This window comes from Siniperca chuatsi, linkage group LG9 (assembly GCF_020085105.1).
Source record: "Siniperca chuatsi isolate FFG_IHB_CAS linkage group LG9, ASM2008510v1, whole genome shotgun sequence".
In the NCBI taxonomy this organism is placed as follows: domain Eukaryota; kingdom Metazoa; phylum Chordata; class Actinopteri; order Centrarchiformes; family Sinipercidae; genus Siniperca; species Siniperca chuatsi.
The window spans coordinates 12061008-12076646 of record NC_058050.1 but is presented as its reverse complement, the minus strand read 5'-3'; the positions used below and the strand labels follow the sequence as shown (position 1 = coordinate 12076646).

At 43.8% G+C, this 15639-nt stretch overlaps 3 protein-coding genes and 1 long non-coding RNA gene across 8 annotated transcripts in view; 1 reads left to right on the top strand and 3 right to left on the bottom strand.

The window, feature by feature from the left end:
- LOC122882112 overlaps window positions 1-15639 on the top strand; it is a 37072-nt gene that overhangs the window by 387 nt on the left and 21046 nt on the right. The window contains exons 2-3 of the long non-coding RNA XR_006379281.1: window positions 1036-1214; window positions 1313-1444. This is a non-coding gene — a long non-coding RNA (uncharacterized LOC122882112). The remainder of the gene's footprint in view (window positions 1-1035; window positions 1215-1312; window positions 1445-15639) is intronic.
- Window positions 369-2907, bottom strand: aicda (activation-induced cytidine deaminase). Its single transcript, XM_044209137.1, has 5 exons — window positions 2266-2907; window positions 1355-1520; window positions 950-1232; window positions 710-825; window positions 369-615 (listed from the first exon to the last, which is right to left on the bottom strand). Exons 1-5 carry the CDS (start codon window positions 2283-2285, stop codon window positions 565-567), a joined length of 636 nt encoding a protein of 211 aa, XP_044065072.1. The 5' UTR covers window positions 2286-2907; the 3' UTR covers window positions 369-564.
- nat14 (N-acetyltransferase 14 (GCN5-related, putative)) lies at window positions 5419-7687 on the bottom strand. Of its 3 annotated transcripts, none has more exons than XM_044209111.1 (4): window positions 7541-7687; window positions 6792-6969; window positions 6366-6671; window positions 5419-6261 (listed from the first exon to the last, which is right to left on the bottom strand). In XM_044209111.1, exons 2-4 carry the CDS (start codon window positions 6870-6872, stop codon window positions 5812-5814), a joined length of 837 nt encoding a protein of 278 aa, XP_044065046.1. In that variant the 5' UTR covers window positions 6873-6969; window positions 7541-7687; the 3' UTR covers window positions 5419-5811. The 3 variants fall into 3 exon arrangements, with proteins under 3 accessions (XP_044065046.1, XP_044065048.1, XP_044065047.1); XM_044209113.1 differs by having other exon boundaries at window positions 7484-7658; XM_044209112.1 differs by having other exon boundaries at window positions 6792-7673.
- On the bottom strand, window positions 7826-15576 carry znf628 (zinc finger protein 628). 3 transcript variants are annotated; one of them, XM_044208856.1, is made up of 9 exons: window positions 15419-15576; window positions 14423-14990; window positions 14053-14125; window positions 13006-13944; window positions 12011-12193; window positions 11559-11892; window positions 11010-11164; window positions 10360-10602; window positions 7826-10223 (listed from the first exon to the last, which is right to left on the bottom strand). In XM_044208856.1, the coding sequence occupies exons 2-9, from the start codon at window positions 14806-14808 to the stop codon at window positions 8190-8192; spliced, it is 4347 nt and encodes a 1448-aa protein (XP_044064791.1). In that variant the 5' UTR covers window positions 14809-14990; window positions 15419-15576; the 3' UTR covers window positions 7826-8189. The 3 variants fall into 3 exon arrangements, with proteins under 3 accessions (XP_044064791.1, XP_044064793.1, XP_044064792.1); XM_044208858.1 differs by having other exon boundaries at window positions 12011-12181; XM_044208857.1 differs by having other exon boundaries at window positions 14423-14986; window positions 15419-15557.

Here is a 15639-nt window from a genome sequence, read left to right as displayed (position 1 = left end):
ATCAATGAGTAGTTTGTTACAGAAAACCCACATTACAAACTGGGGTGTGGAGTTTGAAAAAAAGTGAGCATTTACCAGACAGGTGAAATTTAGGATATTCATTTGAACCATTGTTTTTTTTAGGTATATGTCCCCCAACTTTATGAAAGTGCAATAATTTATCACTGGAGTAGGCTGCCTCCTTAATTTGCAGTCAGCCATTGCAATGCTCTACAATTATTACTAACAGCAGTTGCCTGAATAGTTCTAAAATCATTTTTAAGGTAATGTTAGCTAGGCTGACTACTTGCAAGCTAACATCACTGCAAATTCATAACATAAGTTAACGTCAGTAACACAAGACAATATCTCATTGTATATTATTTTATTTTACATGACCATATTGCTACAGATACAGCAAGCAGCAGCTACGTAACGTTACAAGCCTTGCCACAACTTGAAAGCTATTTTTCTCAGTTTTTCCCATTCTCAGTTTAGCAGTTGTAGTGATGGAACAACACCAACATGTCTTTTTCTCTATAGGCTTAATGATAGACTTAATGGTAACACCAGAGGAAGTATGTTTCACAGTCCAAGAAGCTTGAAGGCATCTCTTAAATCTTCTGTGTCACAGGGCTGAGAAAGAAAGAAAGAAAACATATCATTCTTAGAATTTTAAACAAATCATTATTGGTTTGAACAAAAACATGCAGTGTGGTAAAACTTCTACCTGAAGGATGCGGTTGAGTTTTCTAGCAAGGCGAACAGAGTTTGTGTGCAGCTCATCCCAGGCCTTGAATTTGCTCTGCTTACGAGCCACAAAGGTCTGCCAGCAATAGAAGAAGTCTGAAGAGAGAGGAAAAAATAATCACATTTGGAATGCTGGAATTTGGCTGGCCATACGTTTCTGGCTCTAGAATCATATACATGTCTGCTCTCTCTTTATAGCTCTACCAGTTTATGCCTCCACCTTTGTAACTCATGATTGTGATCTGCACGCCGGCTTTTTTCAGCATTCTTAGGCCCTCTCTTTCACGGCTGTCCTCCATGTCACAGAAATAAAGGCGAGAGACAAAGATCCTGAGGCGAAGATTGGGCATCTGGCTGAGGAACTGACACAATCTGATGGAGCAGTTAGCACAGGGAGACCAGGAGCAGAACCAGGTGATGGAATAACTGAGCCTCCTCTCTCCAGTACCTCCGTACCCCCATAAACCAGGACACAAGGCTCCCAGGTACCGCAGGAACAGCAGCTATGGAGAAACAGAGAAAATAATATGGATAAAATCATCCTATACTTTCAATTGTTATTTTCTGCCTCTCCCCTGAACAGGCCCTTCTCATATGCTCCCCCATCTTGACCCACATTACTTACCTCTACATGGCAGCCATTGCGATTGCGGAGGTGTCCAAAGTCAAAGGATAAGGAGTCTGGCCCCACTCGCCTTTTTACTACAAAGCAGAGGTATGTCTCATGCCGGCCCCTTGCCCAGCGCACGTTCTTGTAATGGAAGATGAACTTTTTTCGGGGCAAAAGCACACTGAGACAAAGGGACAAGAGGTGCCCTTTTTATTTATTGGCTAATGACATGTGGTGCAGGTAGAACAGAGAACCCCACTGCAGTGGGCACAGTACAGCTTACCTAAAGAGTATTTATATATTTTTTCTAAAGACTAGATCCATGTACAAAAACTTGGTGCTTAGAATTTATCAGTCAACATTTCATCAGAAATAATACTTTTCTCAAAAGTGTTGCCGTTTGGTAAACCAACATCTTTGGTAATCTCAGTAGTATTCATTCAGTCATTTTATGCCGAGAAAGTGAGACAAATTCTGTTAAGGAACTCATTAAATTACCATTTTAACTTCTAATTATACAGTTGACTCATACATGAATTCAAGTTTTAATCCATTAAGTTAGCACAATAAACTCATGTAAAACCTGTGGTTAACCAAATGTGAGTGATGGACAGTCAGAAGACAACTAACATTCACTGCTTTTATTTCTCACTCTCAGTTTCACAACTTTTAGCGAAACCCGGACAGTTGTTCATCACTCATTAATACTAAAACCTCAAATGGTAGTGCTCAAAGGTGTTATAGTGCTGTAGTAATTGAAACAGAATTCTACTGAAGAATAACTTATATTAGTTTCAAAGTATAATCATTTATAAAAACGTCCTGATTTTTTTTCATTTAATAGTATGCATGTGTAATCTGTATAAATATGTGTCAAATAGAAATATATATACAACATATAAATAGAATGTATCCATTTTGCTCACCTGTCTAGCTTTGTAATCATTTTGAAAGACGCGCTTTGTCACTCAGCAGACGTGGGCAATAAATGAAGGTAAATGAGAAAGAGCGAGTGTGTGTGTGTGTGTGTGTGTGTGTGTGTGTGTGTGTGTGTGTGTGTGTGTGTGTGTGTGTGTGTGTGTGTTGGAGTGTTAAAGGGAGGGAACTGAGAACATATAGCTCTAAACATAAACATCCTGCATACTACAGAGGCAGCTTCTGGTTGGACAGAAAGATTTTTCAAAGTAAGTCCAGGGGGCGTGAAACAAAAGAGATGGATGGATTGTATTGTCTTGCTGCAAAACAATTACAGCTATAAATGAATGACTCATTTGCCAAATTCTTTTTAAGGGCATGTGTTTCATGTGTTTTGAAAACTTTAACATTAGTTCACATAATGATCAAAGTGAAACCATTATTTTGGTACAAGGCAATAAAGGAATCTTATTGGAGAGGCAGATTACACATCACAGACTTTTACAAAAAAAATGAGTGACCACACATGAGAGGAGGAGTGTTTGACGTGATTTGTAACCTTTGGAGTTTTTCACAGACGTCAATAAACTGAGCCAACTAGCTGGAACTTTCCAAACACTTAAGACTCATCCAGTCACAGCCCCTCCACTTTACTTTTTCCCAGATCATTAAGTAAAAACTTCCAGATACCTTCTCACCTTGATCCACAGTGGGATCGCCACCGGCCCCTCCTACTATTCAGCCTTTCCACCTTGCTAGTCCCCCCACCGCCTCGGTGGCCCCAAGATTTGGTGGAGACATAGGCGTTCCCAGACCTCGGAGGCCCTGACACCTACTTCGTCCTCTGATCTGGGTTTTCCCAAACTGTGTCAGGCTGGGAGCAGAACTGTAATCGACCTCCCTCACCCTACGTGTCTGCTAGAACGGCTGGCCAGCTGACCGACCACAGTGTGTGGATAAATCTCACTCTTAAGCCTTTGAACCATCACATGCTGTCATCTGTCCTTGCCAAATCAGGATGTGTATTATTTTGCTCTCGTCTTTTCTTTGCTCTGTCTGTTTTAGCTCTGGCCCAGTCTGCTCACTCAGTGGCACTGCATGCAGGCATCCTGCTTTCCCATGACTCCCCTCACCCTCTCATGCACTCTGTGGTTTGGGGAATTCACCGTTTCCCAGGGTGGCTGTTTTTGGAGCTCATCTGTGTGTGTATATGCACATGTGTGTGTTAACCATCTGTATGAGCATGTCATTAACACAGTCTATATGTTATACATCATCTGGAACAAATTTATCTAATATATCCTATGATTGTGTGGTGCCCCAGAGTTTAGAGCGATTCATGTATATGTGTGTCTGCATGCTCTGAGCAACCTCACATCATATTGCATTACTCTGACGGTGCACAAAGCCTAATGTCTCTGCACATTTGATCTTGTGTGCATGTGTCTTTTCTTGACTTCAAGAGGCTGATCAAATGCCAAACTATATGTAACCACTTCCCACCCAGCTCTCTGGATTTGACCACAGTTGACCAAGGTCATCTCACAGTCACACATGAACGCTCACGTGCACTACCACCCCTCTTGTGCACTGTCTGTGTGTGTGTGGTGGAGTAGTATAGTATGGCCAGACATGGCTGTGCATTTAACCCGTAGTCAGGGGCAGAAACCGGGTGTAGGAAATGCCAAGTCATACTTTCCGAAACCCACCCGCCCGCCCACACCCTGCACACGCGCACACAGACACTCACACACAGCCATACCGTGCAGACACACATGACCACAGTCACAAACAGACTTTCTTTCCAGTGTGTGAACTCACATCTGTTTCCTGACAACAATAATAGCTACAGATCGGGCGGGTAGAGGCCCAACTAACAGGTGTCTGCTCTTTGGCAGTCAGGAAGAAACAACCTGATGACCAAGAAGTGTCACCAGTAAAAATACAGCTTTCACAAGGTGAAACTCATGCATGTAACAACACTGTTATGTTACTGGGTGTCTCTGCTTTTTCATCAAAGTTAATTAAAGGACAGTGATTTTCCACTGCAGCTTGCATGATTAAGAGTTTGCAGTAAAGTATAGGCCAATATTTGTCCTCACATTAGGTGAGATATGCCTCTTTCCCACACACATTTACATTGTACAAACATCCTGTGGTGTTTATCTGTGGCACATTGATGCTGTACTGACATTGTGTGAGGTTAGCAGTAGGTAGATGTGCAATGTGAGCGTGAGGGCTGCTAACCATATTAGGGTTAGCCTCAGGCTGGGGCTGTGTGCATTTCCCCACTTAGTCACATAAACTGTCATCACCTGCAAACCACACGCATTCTCGAGTCAGAATACCTATGTCTATATTTACTGTGCTGTGCAGATTAGTTTTGAAACACTAATATCAAAGAAGATTTAAATTTGTGTGATTTTGATGAACTCTAATCAATTCAGTATTTTAGGGCTTCAACTAACAGTTACTTTCAATATAAATTAATCTACTGTATATTTGTAATTAATCTGTTAATTTAAAATGTAGTGATGTTACAACAGCCAAAGTGATACCGTAAAATTGCTTATTTTTTGACAAGTAGTTAAAAACTCAAAGGCATAATGAGATTTTAAAAAGCATACACATCCTTACATTTGAAAGGTTGTAGCCAGAAAATGTATTTTTTGGACAATTAACAAAGGAATAAAAATAATAATAAGGAATAAAGTTTGAAACTGTCATTATTTCCTGTTGATCAATTATTTAACTAACAGTTTAAGCACTAAAATATTTAAACAACCAACACATACTACCATTACCAACATTAAAGAATGCAGAATTTGGAATTCTCACAGTAAAATATAACAAAGCAAACCAAAATGAAAGAAGCCAAAGAAAAGGGAGAGAGCACTGTTTTTGCAGACTCATGGACCCACATACTATACATGAATTAGAGCAACGGCAACCAAGGAGTGCAGAAAGATAAAAGCAGAGAAATTCTGCAGATTCACATAAACCACACATACTTCCTATACAGTCACTGTACATCCTCCTACACATCTCTAGTTTCACACATAAACAAATGCGTGCAGTCACACACACACACACACACACACACACACACACACACTCATCATTTACTGTATAGAAATGTTTGAGAAAAGAACCACACAAACATATTTAGGAAACACACATTTTACATAAACATTTTATTTCATTACAAATGATGAGAGAACAGCATGACTGACGCTTCATGATGTCATTTTTGAGTAATTAAATAACAAAGAACCATTTGTTTTAATAAAAATGGAGAGATACTTTATATGATGAAAAGGTAAAAATATACTTAAAATAAAGAGAACTGCAACACAAACAGTAAATAAATACTGGCATAAATAACACAAATATCCAATAAATTATTAACTTAAACAAATATCCAAACATGTTCCAGCAATAACACTATCACCTTTGGCAGAGATCCACAGTTTGCACTTATGTTATGTCTTCTTTACCTTTAGGCATTCCTGTGCTCAGTGCCACTGAATTCTCTCCATGAGTCTATCATCCCTCAATCACAGGTCTTTGTAAAACACCTTAGTGAGGGGGTATCCTAGAAAGCCTCTCTCTGGAGTCTCCAGCTTCCTCTTCTCATCTTCTTCTTCTTCTTCATCAGTCCCCTCCCCAAACTGCCGATAGCCCAGCTTCCTGAAGAAGGCCTCCCCCAGCTTGGAGGGGTAGGGGACATGTGCGTACACCCTGTGAGCGCCAGTCTCCCTCTCTCTCTGCTCCAAACTCTGGACAAGCAGGCGGCCTAGGCCCTCCCTGCGGTACCAGCAGCCTGTCACCAACCTGCAGATCCTCCTGATGTCCGCTCGATTATCGCTTTCCCTGAAGATGCAGCCCAGGATGTCACCTTCACAGTCTGCTACCCAGACCTGCCCCGCAGCCTTTTCCCTCTCTGGGGTGACCTTCTCTGTTGACATCTCTTTTTCCTTGTCTTTGGGTGCAATTCTGCGCCTTGGCTGAGTAAAAGAAATAATATTATTTGGGCTGCAACATTTCGTTGCTAGAATTAAGTGAAAACTAACCAAAAAACTAAGAAATTCCAGTAAACCAGTAAACTAACCCTTTTAGTCACTGGTGTCTTGCCACTGATCCTACAGTAGGGATTCTGCAGTGTCTCATCCTGTGTCCCTCTGTAGCTGCTACCCACATAGTCCCAGTAGGGGCGGCTACTGCCCAGAACCCCTGTGGACCGTGGCATGGTGATCTTGAGAAACACAATTAGCAGGAAGACAGGAATAGCAAGGGCCAGGATAAAGGAATGGACAAGGCAGCGCAAGACTGAGGAGAAAACAGCCAGGACAAAGAGGCAGAGCGGACGAGTGAGGATGTGGAGGATGAGACGGTTCTCTGTGCCCTCAGAGCCTTCCTGGAGAGACATTGATGCAAGTTAAAAAATAAAAAATATCAGCACAAGCCTAACAAGGACAGCCTCAATTCCCATCATGATGAAAGCAGCCTATCTAAAACTTTATCTAATTGTTCAAACCTTGATGAGGGCTTTGACTGCCTCTATGTCGTCCTCCTTCATCCTCCTCATCACCACCTGATCCAGCTCCAGCCTCACCATGTTTAGACTTTATGCTCTAACAGCAGGATTGCTGCACCACTGTTTCTACTCACAGGCTATCCCAAACTCCAACATCCACACTGTGTGCACAGGGACCCTACAAAAACACATTTAAAGAAGCGTACATGGACATAAGGTTGTAATTTTTGGTAAAACGGGACAGTGAAGTGCACGTTTGTGATGTTTGATACTAAATCATGCAGATAACTGAGACTGACACACAGGTTAGTGCCTTATTGCGTTATCTGTACTATGACAGACCTGTTGTACTTTAACTTGGTCAATATATTTCCAACGTTTATATTATGCAATGCAGTAGCCTTCGCCTAGTGAGCCAGTAGTTGCAATGTAACATCACACCCACGCTGGCTCCAAACAAAGACAGATGGGGATTATAAAGGATTTGTAGCATGCATGTGTCACCATCATTCTTTAGTTGTATAATGCACGTCATTCTAGCTTTCATCTGCACGTTTAACAGTGATCATCGAAGGCACAGTCGAAAGCAAAAAGACCTTGTTCAGATCCTTATATGGTTATTACGAAGTGCTGCCGTCCTTGCTAACACATTAGACCCCCAGCCCCTGCTCTAAACCCCCATTTCCGCTTACCTTCTGCACCACGCAGCTCAAATTAAACTGAAAATGTTAAATACACGCTGTATGTACCTCTCAGTTTGTTGTTAAGTCCGTGCAGTACTTAACAACGAATGTCCAGAGTCGTTACTTGCGGAAAGGAGGAATTCTGAAAACAAACGTACTGTGTTTTATGTCCCGTTACACGTTGTCAGTGATTCAGTCTACGCCATTTGCGAATGCACAATCCGCACTGAGCAAAGGCTACGTGAATGCCAAACGCAACGTAACAGCGCTCCAAATGCAATGACCTTTGTGTAGTTTTTGATTAAGGAAAAACTAAAAACAAGTAAAAGAAACAAAAAAAAAAGCAAATGATCAAAGGTATTTACATATTTATTAATAATTACCTACTATTTATTATTAACATTATGAAGAAAGTGGGCCATGTACAACATTTATTCACAAAAACTTATTTACTTAATAAACAAACTGCCAATGACAGTATCATTTAAACTAATATATTTAGGAATATTCCGAGGTCCATGTACAGCCTATTTGAATGTATAACATTTCTAGTATGTGGCACCATGGGATTACAAGACGGTACTCATCTAACTGCATGTTCTCCCTCAGTTCCAGGAGAATTCACACTGACTAAAGTGCTAACACACTGAGCCCACAAATAGTGAGGCATTCACTCAACAACACACTTTCTTCTTCTCTAACAAGCACACTGGTTTTAGTTAGAGAACTGTATCTCTTTAGAGTTAGGTATAGGTCCATTTCTTATTGTGTCTTCAGTAGATGTCTGTACCTCTGTATTGTCTGTAGAGTTGTGTTCCTTTACAGACTTTTCCTTTGCCTCTGCTGTTACACTCTCATATTTCACTTCACTACTTTGTGAGATCTCCCCATCCACTCCTCTCTCCACTCTTCCTTCACTTAAGCTACTTGTGCTGACCTCAATTATGACAATTTCCTCTCCACTTCCCAGCTGAAATATATCTTCCATGGCTCCTCCACCCTCCTCCACCCTACCACTTGCACTTGCTGCCCCTCCTTCTCCCATCATTCCCCCTTCACCTTCTATCAGGGCTATCATCTGCATACCCTCCTCAGTTCCCTGCTCCATCTTGGTCTCACCCCCAAGTTCAAACACCACTTCCTGCCCATCAAGAGGCACCAAACTTTGGGTAGGTGTGCAGGAAAGCTGCAGACTGGTTTCTTGCCCTTGGCTGAAGGTATCACTGGATGGGCCGCTGTCCTGTGCCTCAGTGTGGAAATGAAGGACATAAGACTCTCCCTGGCTGCCTTCCTCTCCTGTCTGCCTCTCTCCCTGCTTTTCTCCACCCCATTCACGCAGAAGTGACATCATCCCTCCCTTATCTCCCCCCTTTTCACCTTCACCTTGCCCATTTGTCTTGAACTGCAACACAAGTGATTTTCCCTCCCCACCCATTCCTCCATCCACTGCCTCTCCTGATGCATCCCCTTCAAACTGCAACACATATGACTCCCCACCCTCCTCAATATTCATCCCCTCCTTTGCCCGTCCTTCATTATCAAAACATAACACAAACTGTTTCCCTGTCATGGTCTCTCCTGTCCTTATTTGCCCCACAGCAGTATGAGGGTTCCTTTCTGGAGTGGCTGGGACAGGAGTAGAAACTGATGCTGTGGCTACTGTGGTGGCTGGTGTAACCATGGTAACAGTAGATGCGGGACCTGAGGTGTCCACTGTGGGGGCTACAGTGGTGGAAGATGAAATAATTGAGACAGTGCAAGCTGTTGACAGGGGACAGTAGGACACTGTGGATACAGATGGTGGTGATGACTCTGTGGTAATAGTCTGTGTGACACTGGTCACATTACAGTCTGTTACTGACAGAGCTCCACCTGCAGTCTGACTGACAGGAGCTGTTGCAGATTTCTGAAGAGTAGATTTTGGTTTGCGTCCCCGTCTGCCCCGTGCTGTCCGTGTGCTTTTCCCTAATATGGGCTTGGTCAGCAGGGAGTTAGCGGAGAGAGTGTGTGTTGGCGTGGCAACAGGACTGTTTGCATTGTTATTATTGTTGGTGATTATGATCCTGGTCTGCTGTTGTTGCTGTGATATGGTCGGAAACTGGGGCATCTGAGTCTGTGTTTGGTTTAGGACGGGCTGGAGTGCTTGGATAGTCTGAAGCACAGGGAGGGTCTGAGGCTCCAGAGCTGGTGAAGGGTTGTTTGCCGTGGGGACGAGAATCAAGCTAGACTGGCTGCCATTGTTGGAGGGGCACTGTAGAAGGAAGAAGTTTTGGGGCTGGGATGGAGGTGGTGGTGGAGGAGGAGGTGGTGGTGGGGCTGGTGGAGGGGATGATAGAGGAATGAGCTGCAGGCCGCTGGCTGTCTGAATCATAAAGTAGTTCTGGGAGGTGTTGGGGGGAATATTAAGTGCTGGCTGGGACACAATCAGGCTGCCATGGTTTCCTGAGGCTTCCAGGGTGATGGGGTTTAGCAGGGTTGTGGTGGTTGTTACTCCCCCAACACTGGCTTTCACAGCTACTCCATCCTTACTTCCACCACCAGGGCAGGGCAGGGGAACACCACTACCATGGGTACGGATATGCCTCTGCAGGTAGGAGTGCATGACAAACTCCTTAGAGCAGTATGGGCATTTGAAGTCCTTGCTGGAGGAGTGTGTGCGAAGGTGGAGCTGGAGGTTGGAGGAGTGTGTAAAGCTTTTATTGCAGTGTGTGCACTGAAAGGGTCTCTCACCAGAATGGGTGCGTTCATGCTGCTCACAGAGAAATAACAAGAGAAGAGGGAAGACAAATGAAGAAACCAGTTTATGAGATAAGACAGCTCTATTCAATACAAACAGCTAAGAATCCACATGAGTTCATAGCTGAATCTGTACAGGCTATACTGACCTGTTTGAGGTTTGAAGTCTGGGAGAAAGACTTTGAGCAGATGGAGCAGATGTGAGGCCGCAGTCCAGAGTGCATCTGACTGTGTCTACGCAGGCAGCTGGTGTTCTTGAAGGACTTGCCACACTCCTTACACACATATGGCCTCTCGCCTGTGTGCTGCCGCAAGTGGTACTGGTAGTGAGAGCTCCATTTGAAAGTGAGAGGGCAGTGAGGGCACTGGAATGCTCGAACGCCTGTGTGTACCTGGGTAAGGTGGAAATGGAAACCATTTTAATTTTTACTATGTTTCAAGTTTTTTTTTTTTTTTTTTTTTTTTTTTTTTTTAAATCAAAATGTGTGAACAATGCAATCAAAAGTTACAACTGTTAGCACTGTTAGCACTGAAGTGTTGTGCAACCACTTAGTCACAAGAAAGTTGTAACTACAGAGTGTGTTATTGCATTGAAGGGAGTTTGCTTTTTGGATTTGTCTGTTGTAAATTGCATTCATCTGCGTGGGTGTGAACCATACTAGACAGCTGCAGTCCCTGTAAAACTGGAGAAATCTTAAGTTCTGCTGTGACATAAATTCTAAAATTTAGCTCCCGAATGGTGGAACTTTAATTTTGAAACTTGTGTGTAAATTTCTTGTAACAGAAGAGTGAGCCATACCCTCTGATGGATTGAAAGCAGTGACGACCTCTTGAAGCTCTTTCCACACTCAGTGCAGCGGTAGGGCCTTTCCCCAGTGTGATCCCTCATGTGGTACTTTAGACCTGATGAACCTTTGAAGGCTTTTCCGCACTCCGAACAGCGGTATGGCCTCTCTGTATGCGAGTGTGCGAAACAGAGTGTCACATTTGTGAAAAATTTAAATTTAAAAAATGACATATAATACAGTAAAAACAGAATAAATGTTGGTTGTCTAGCAACCATTTTAGTAATAATCACATTAAAGAACAATCTATCAAGCATTAACTTATTCTATGGAAAAATAAAGATCAAGTTCTCTGGTTGCTATAAATGTATTAAACAACCAATTTATATTGGATACAGCATGGCTAGCTTTGCATTAAGAAAATTACCAGTACAGGGGGAAAGCATATCATACCAAAACACATGAGCAGATTGCTTGGCTCATACTTCCTATTATATAGTGAAATATCCAGTGTCTCCATGTCGAAATGCAGTTTTGTGTCTGCTCTGCTGAAAATTCTTTACCTCCAGCAGGAGTGCTCTTGCTGGCTCCTGTCTTTTTGGGGGCTTTGGTCGGTTTGGCCGGTTGTTCCTCTTGCTCCTCACCGACGACAATGATGTCGACATGGATCTCCCTCTGGCCTTCCTGCTGCTTGTCAGCCTGGCTGGGAGGGGAGGGAAGAGGGAGAGACAGGGAAAGGGAAGGAGGGCACACTATCTCAGCCTCTGCCTCAGCCAGGAGACGTTGCTCAGGGGTGTGGGAGTGTTGGTGGGTAAGGAGTGAGGAGAGAAGGGGGAAGGAGCGGTCGCAGGCAGAGCAGCTGAACTGGGAGCGGGACTGTGATGAGAGGGAGTGCATCTGGACAAACAAAAGAGGAACACAGGAGGCAAAGATTATTTTAAGATAGATAAATCTCAGTGCTTTAATTTGTATAACAGTGTTAGTAGAAGAGCAATTATAACACAGTCATTCTCACCAGTGACACATGTCTACTGAGGCCTCCACTGGTCTTGAAGGTCTTATTGCAGTAGCCACATGACAGCCCTGCCCATGTGGTTCTGGCCTCTGGCTGAATGGTCTCAGAGCTCTGAGTCACCTCGGTGAAGCTCTGCAGCAGGTCAAACTGGGTCTGGGTGGTTCCCACATTCTGAGGACAAACCAAAGGAAGTAACACACACATATATATATATATATATATATAAATAAAACATATCTTCAGATTGAACTCAAGCACTTTATAGGATAGGTAGGTCTTTTTTTTTGGATCAATTAAAATTAGATTATATAGACAGATGAGTGTTTGTCTGGACCTTCAAGAGTACTGTCATTCTATTCCATACCACATTACAAACAGTAGATACAGGCCTACTGTACATCATACAACTTAGTCTAATAATCAGACTGAATTGCCATTTTGTTTGACTTCATCCATTTAGCATGACATTGTGTTTATGTTAGCTTAATTTGTTTTCCTTAAACCAAATCAGTTACGTGTGATGTATCCGTCACGCTAGCGTCATTTTCAGTTGACACAGATACTGCAGTAGCAGTTGCTAGGAGCAACATTTGTCACATTGATTAAAGAAATATGTTGATCTGTAAATCAACGTGCATCTCATCCACACTTGTTGCCATTTTTCTGTCTGTATTTTTCATGAATGTAGCTAGGTAGCTAGATAGCTATGTAGGAAGATTAAGTTCCCATTTCTAATCCCACCTACTAACCTCTGATTGGTCAATTGGTGTTTCTCTAACAAAGGGAGACAGCCGGCAATGACCACAACATCAGACCTATTTGAATTGCTGAACAAATCTGAGATGTGGATGGCAATTCAAAGGTCTGGAATCTGGCTACATACAACCCCTCATGCCCCGATTCCCTATCTAAATACTGTAATTCACTTCACTTTTTTTCTTTTAATTTAATGTGGAAGGGTTTTATTCTTTAATGTGGAAGGGTTTTATTCTTACTGCATTGCTGCCATCTGTTCCCTCTGTCAGTCCAAGGAGCACCTCTGTCGTGTGTCCATTTTCAGCCACTGTGGTAGTCTCAACCACCTCCTCAAAATCAGCTAGCAGGTGCCCAGCTCCCACCAGCCCATCCCCAACCTCCATCCCTGCCCCAGGCCCTGCCTCCACACTGGCCCCATGTTCTTGTGGAGCCATGTGGATGGCCTGGTGCTCCTCTAGATCTGTTCGTGTGCCAAAGGTGTGGCTGCAGCTGCCACAGCTGTACAGCAGCACACTGGCCCCGGTGTCTGTGCTCAAGTGAACCTCAGTCCCGATGGCCCTAGATGCACACACGCCCTCCCCAGAGGAGGTGAAGGTGAGCTGGGGGAGAAGGCTTGGATTCTGGCCAGACGAGGTGGTTGACAGGAACACTTCTTCCATCCCCACCCCCACTCCATCAGTTCCTTCCTGGCTCACAAATCCCACCATATCCGTCAACATGGACGATGTCACTTCCTCTGCCCCTAACACCACCTCCACTACCTCATTTCCCTTCCTTGCGCCCTCTCCCCTCTTTCCCTCCTTCCCTCCTGCATTGAGGTTGGAGTGTGAGTTCTTGTGCAGGGCCAGGTTTGATGAATGTGTGAAGCTTCGTCCACACTCACTGCAGATGTAGGGCCTCTCACCTGTATGAATCCTCATGTGCTGCCTCAGGTTGGTAGACTGAGTGAAGGATTTGTTACAAACTGAGCAGGTGTAAGGCTTGAGACCAAGGTGGACATTCTTGTGTCGCCGCAGACTACTTGAGTTCTTGAAGGCCTTGGGGCAGGTGTCACAGGGGTATGGACTCTCTCCAGTGTGCTGGCGCAGGTGATACTGGTAATGAGAACTCCATTTAAAGGTCAGGGGGCAATAGGGGCACAAGAAGGTACGCACGCCAGTGTGGACACTCTGATGGACCTGGAGATAGACACAGATAGAGATGTGAAATCTCTCTCTCATTTGTAAGCATTTCCTTTTCCCAGACAAAATCCTTGTTTATAAAAATGACTTTGTTTGACATCTCACCTGGAGCAGAGAGGAGCGTTTGAAGGCTTTGCCACAGTCCTGACATTTGTAAGGCTTCTCCCCTGAGTGAGACCTGCAAAAGAAAAAACAAAAAAGTAACTATTCAGGAAGATAGCACAATGAATTATATACTTGTCATTACAGGTGTGACACATTATCAATGTAGAAATACATTGCAATACTTTCTCTTGTGATAAGTATAGCTGTTTTTATTGAAGGTACAATCACAATATACTTCTGCCCTGCGAATAGTCACTCTTCTCCTCTTTCTTCACTTCAATACATAAAGTAATATTAACAGCTTCAGGACACTATTGTAACAGTGTTATACTAATAAGGATGGTAGAGAAGAGAATTTAATCATGGGTACCGTTGGTGGTAGAGCAGAGCAGAAGAACCTTTGAAGGCCTTGGGGCAGAGGTTGCAGCGGTATGGTCTCTCATTGTTGTGGCTCCGTTGGTGGTGGGTCAGCCTGGATGACCACCTGAAGCTCTTCCCACAGTCCATACACTGGAAGGGATGGTCCGACTGCTCAGGCTGCTGGGCTTGGCCTGACACGGACGACGTCACCATGTCCAGAACTACCTCTTCGCCACCCTCTACTACTCCCTTGTCTCCATCCACCAGCTCCCCTCTGTCCCTATCGTCCTCACCATCCTCTCCCGAACCAAGAAGAGATGGGAAAGGAGACAGGGAGGCGGTGGACTGAGGTGGTAAGAGTTCTGCTTGGACCACTAAGGCCACTGAGTTAGCCATTACCAGAGCACACTGGTAGAAGATGAGGATATTCCTTGGTAGTAGGCGTGGATCAGTTTTGGTGCAGTATCATGGCTTGTCTTTCACCTTTCCTTCTTTCATGTTCGGTGTCTTTCATAAATTCTGTCAGCCACTGGAAACACCAGCTGTCATCCCAAATAGACAGCTCAGGACAGGTCTGACTGGAAATAAATACAGTATTATAACGTGGTAACTCCTGGTAAGAATGTCCCCTTTAAATTCTAACCCCTGCCCCCCCTCCTCCCTCCTGTCCATGAAGCTAGTCCCCCCTCCCTGCTGTGTTTTCCTCTGGCCGTCAGTCCGTTTCTGTCCGTCCCCGCACTGCGGTGCTTACTAGCAATACACACACAGAGGCTATAGCTAAGTTACACATTTAGCTACTTTATAACGTTATCCTATTGTAACCGGCCAGCTGTGGAAGCCGACAGACAACACACACAGAAAACCCGTTTTTACAGTATCAACAAAAACAGCTAACTTACTGGCCTTCATTTAAAGCTAACGTTACTCTAGCCCTCGTCAATGCGGAATAGCGCCGTTAAACTGCTCGACAAGGATGTGCATTAATACAGGCTGATGCAGTACTCACCGAGCATCTTTAACTCATCTTAAAGCTATATTGTTGATATTATGAAAAGGAACTGGGTACCGCAGTGCTAATCCACACAACCTTAACAATAAACACAGCACAAACTAACAGCAGTTCTCCACCCGATGCCGCCTTCTAAGAACAGCGATTGTGATTGGCTTTTTGCGTCAATATATGAGCTACTACCATTGGTCAGGAGCTTCAACATTCAGATTGACGTT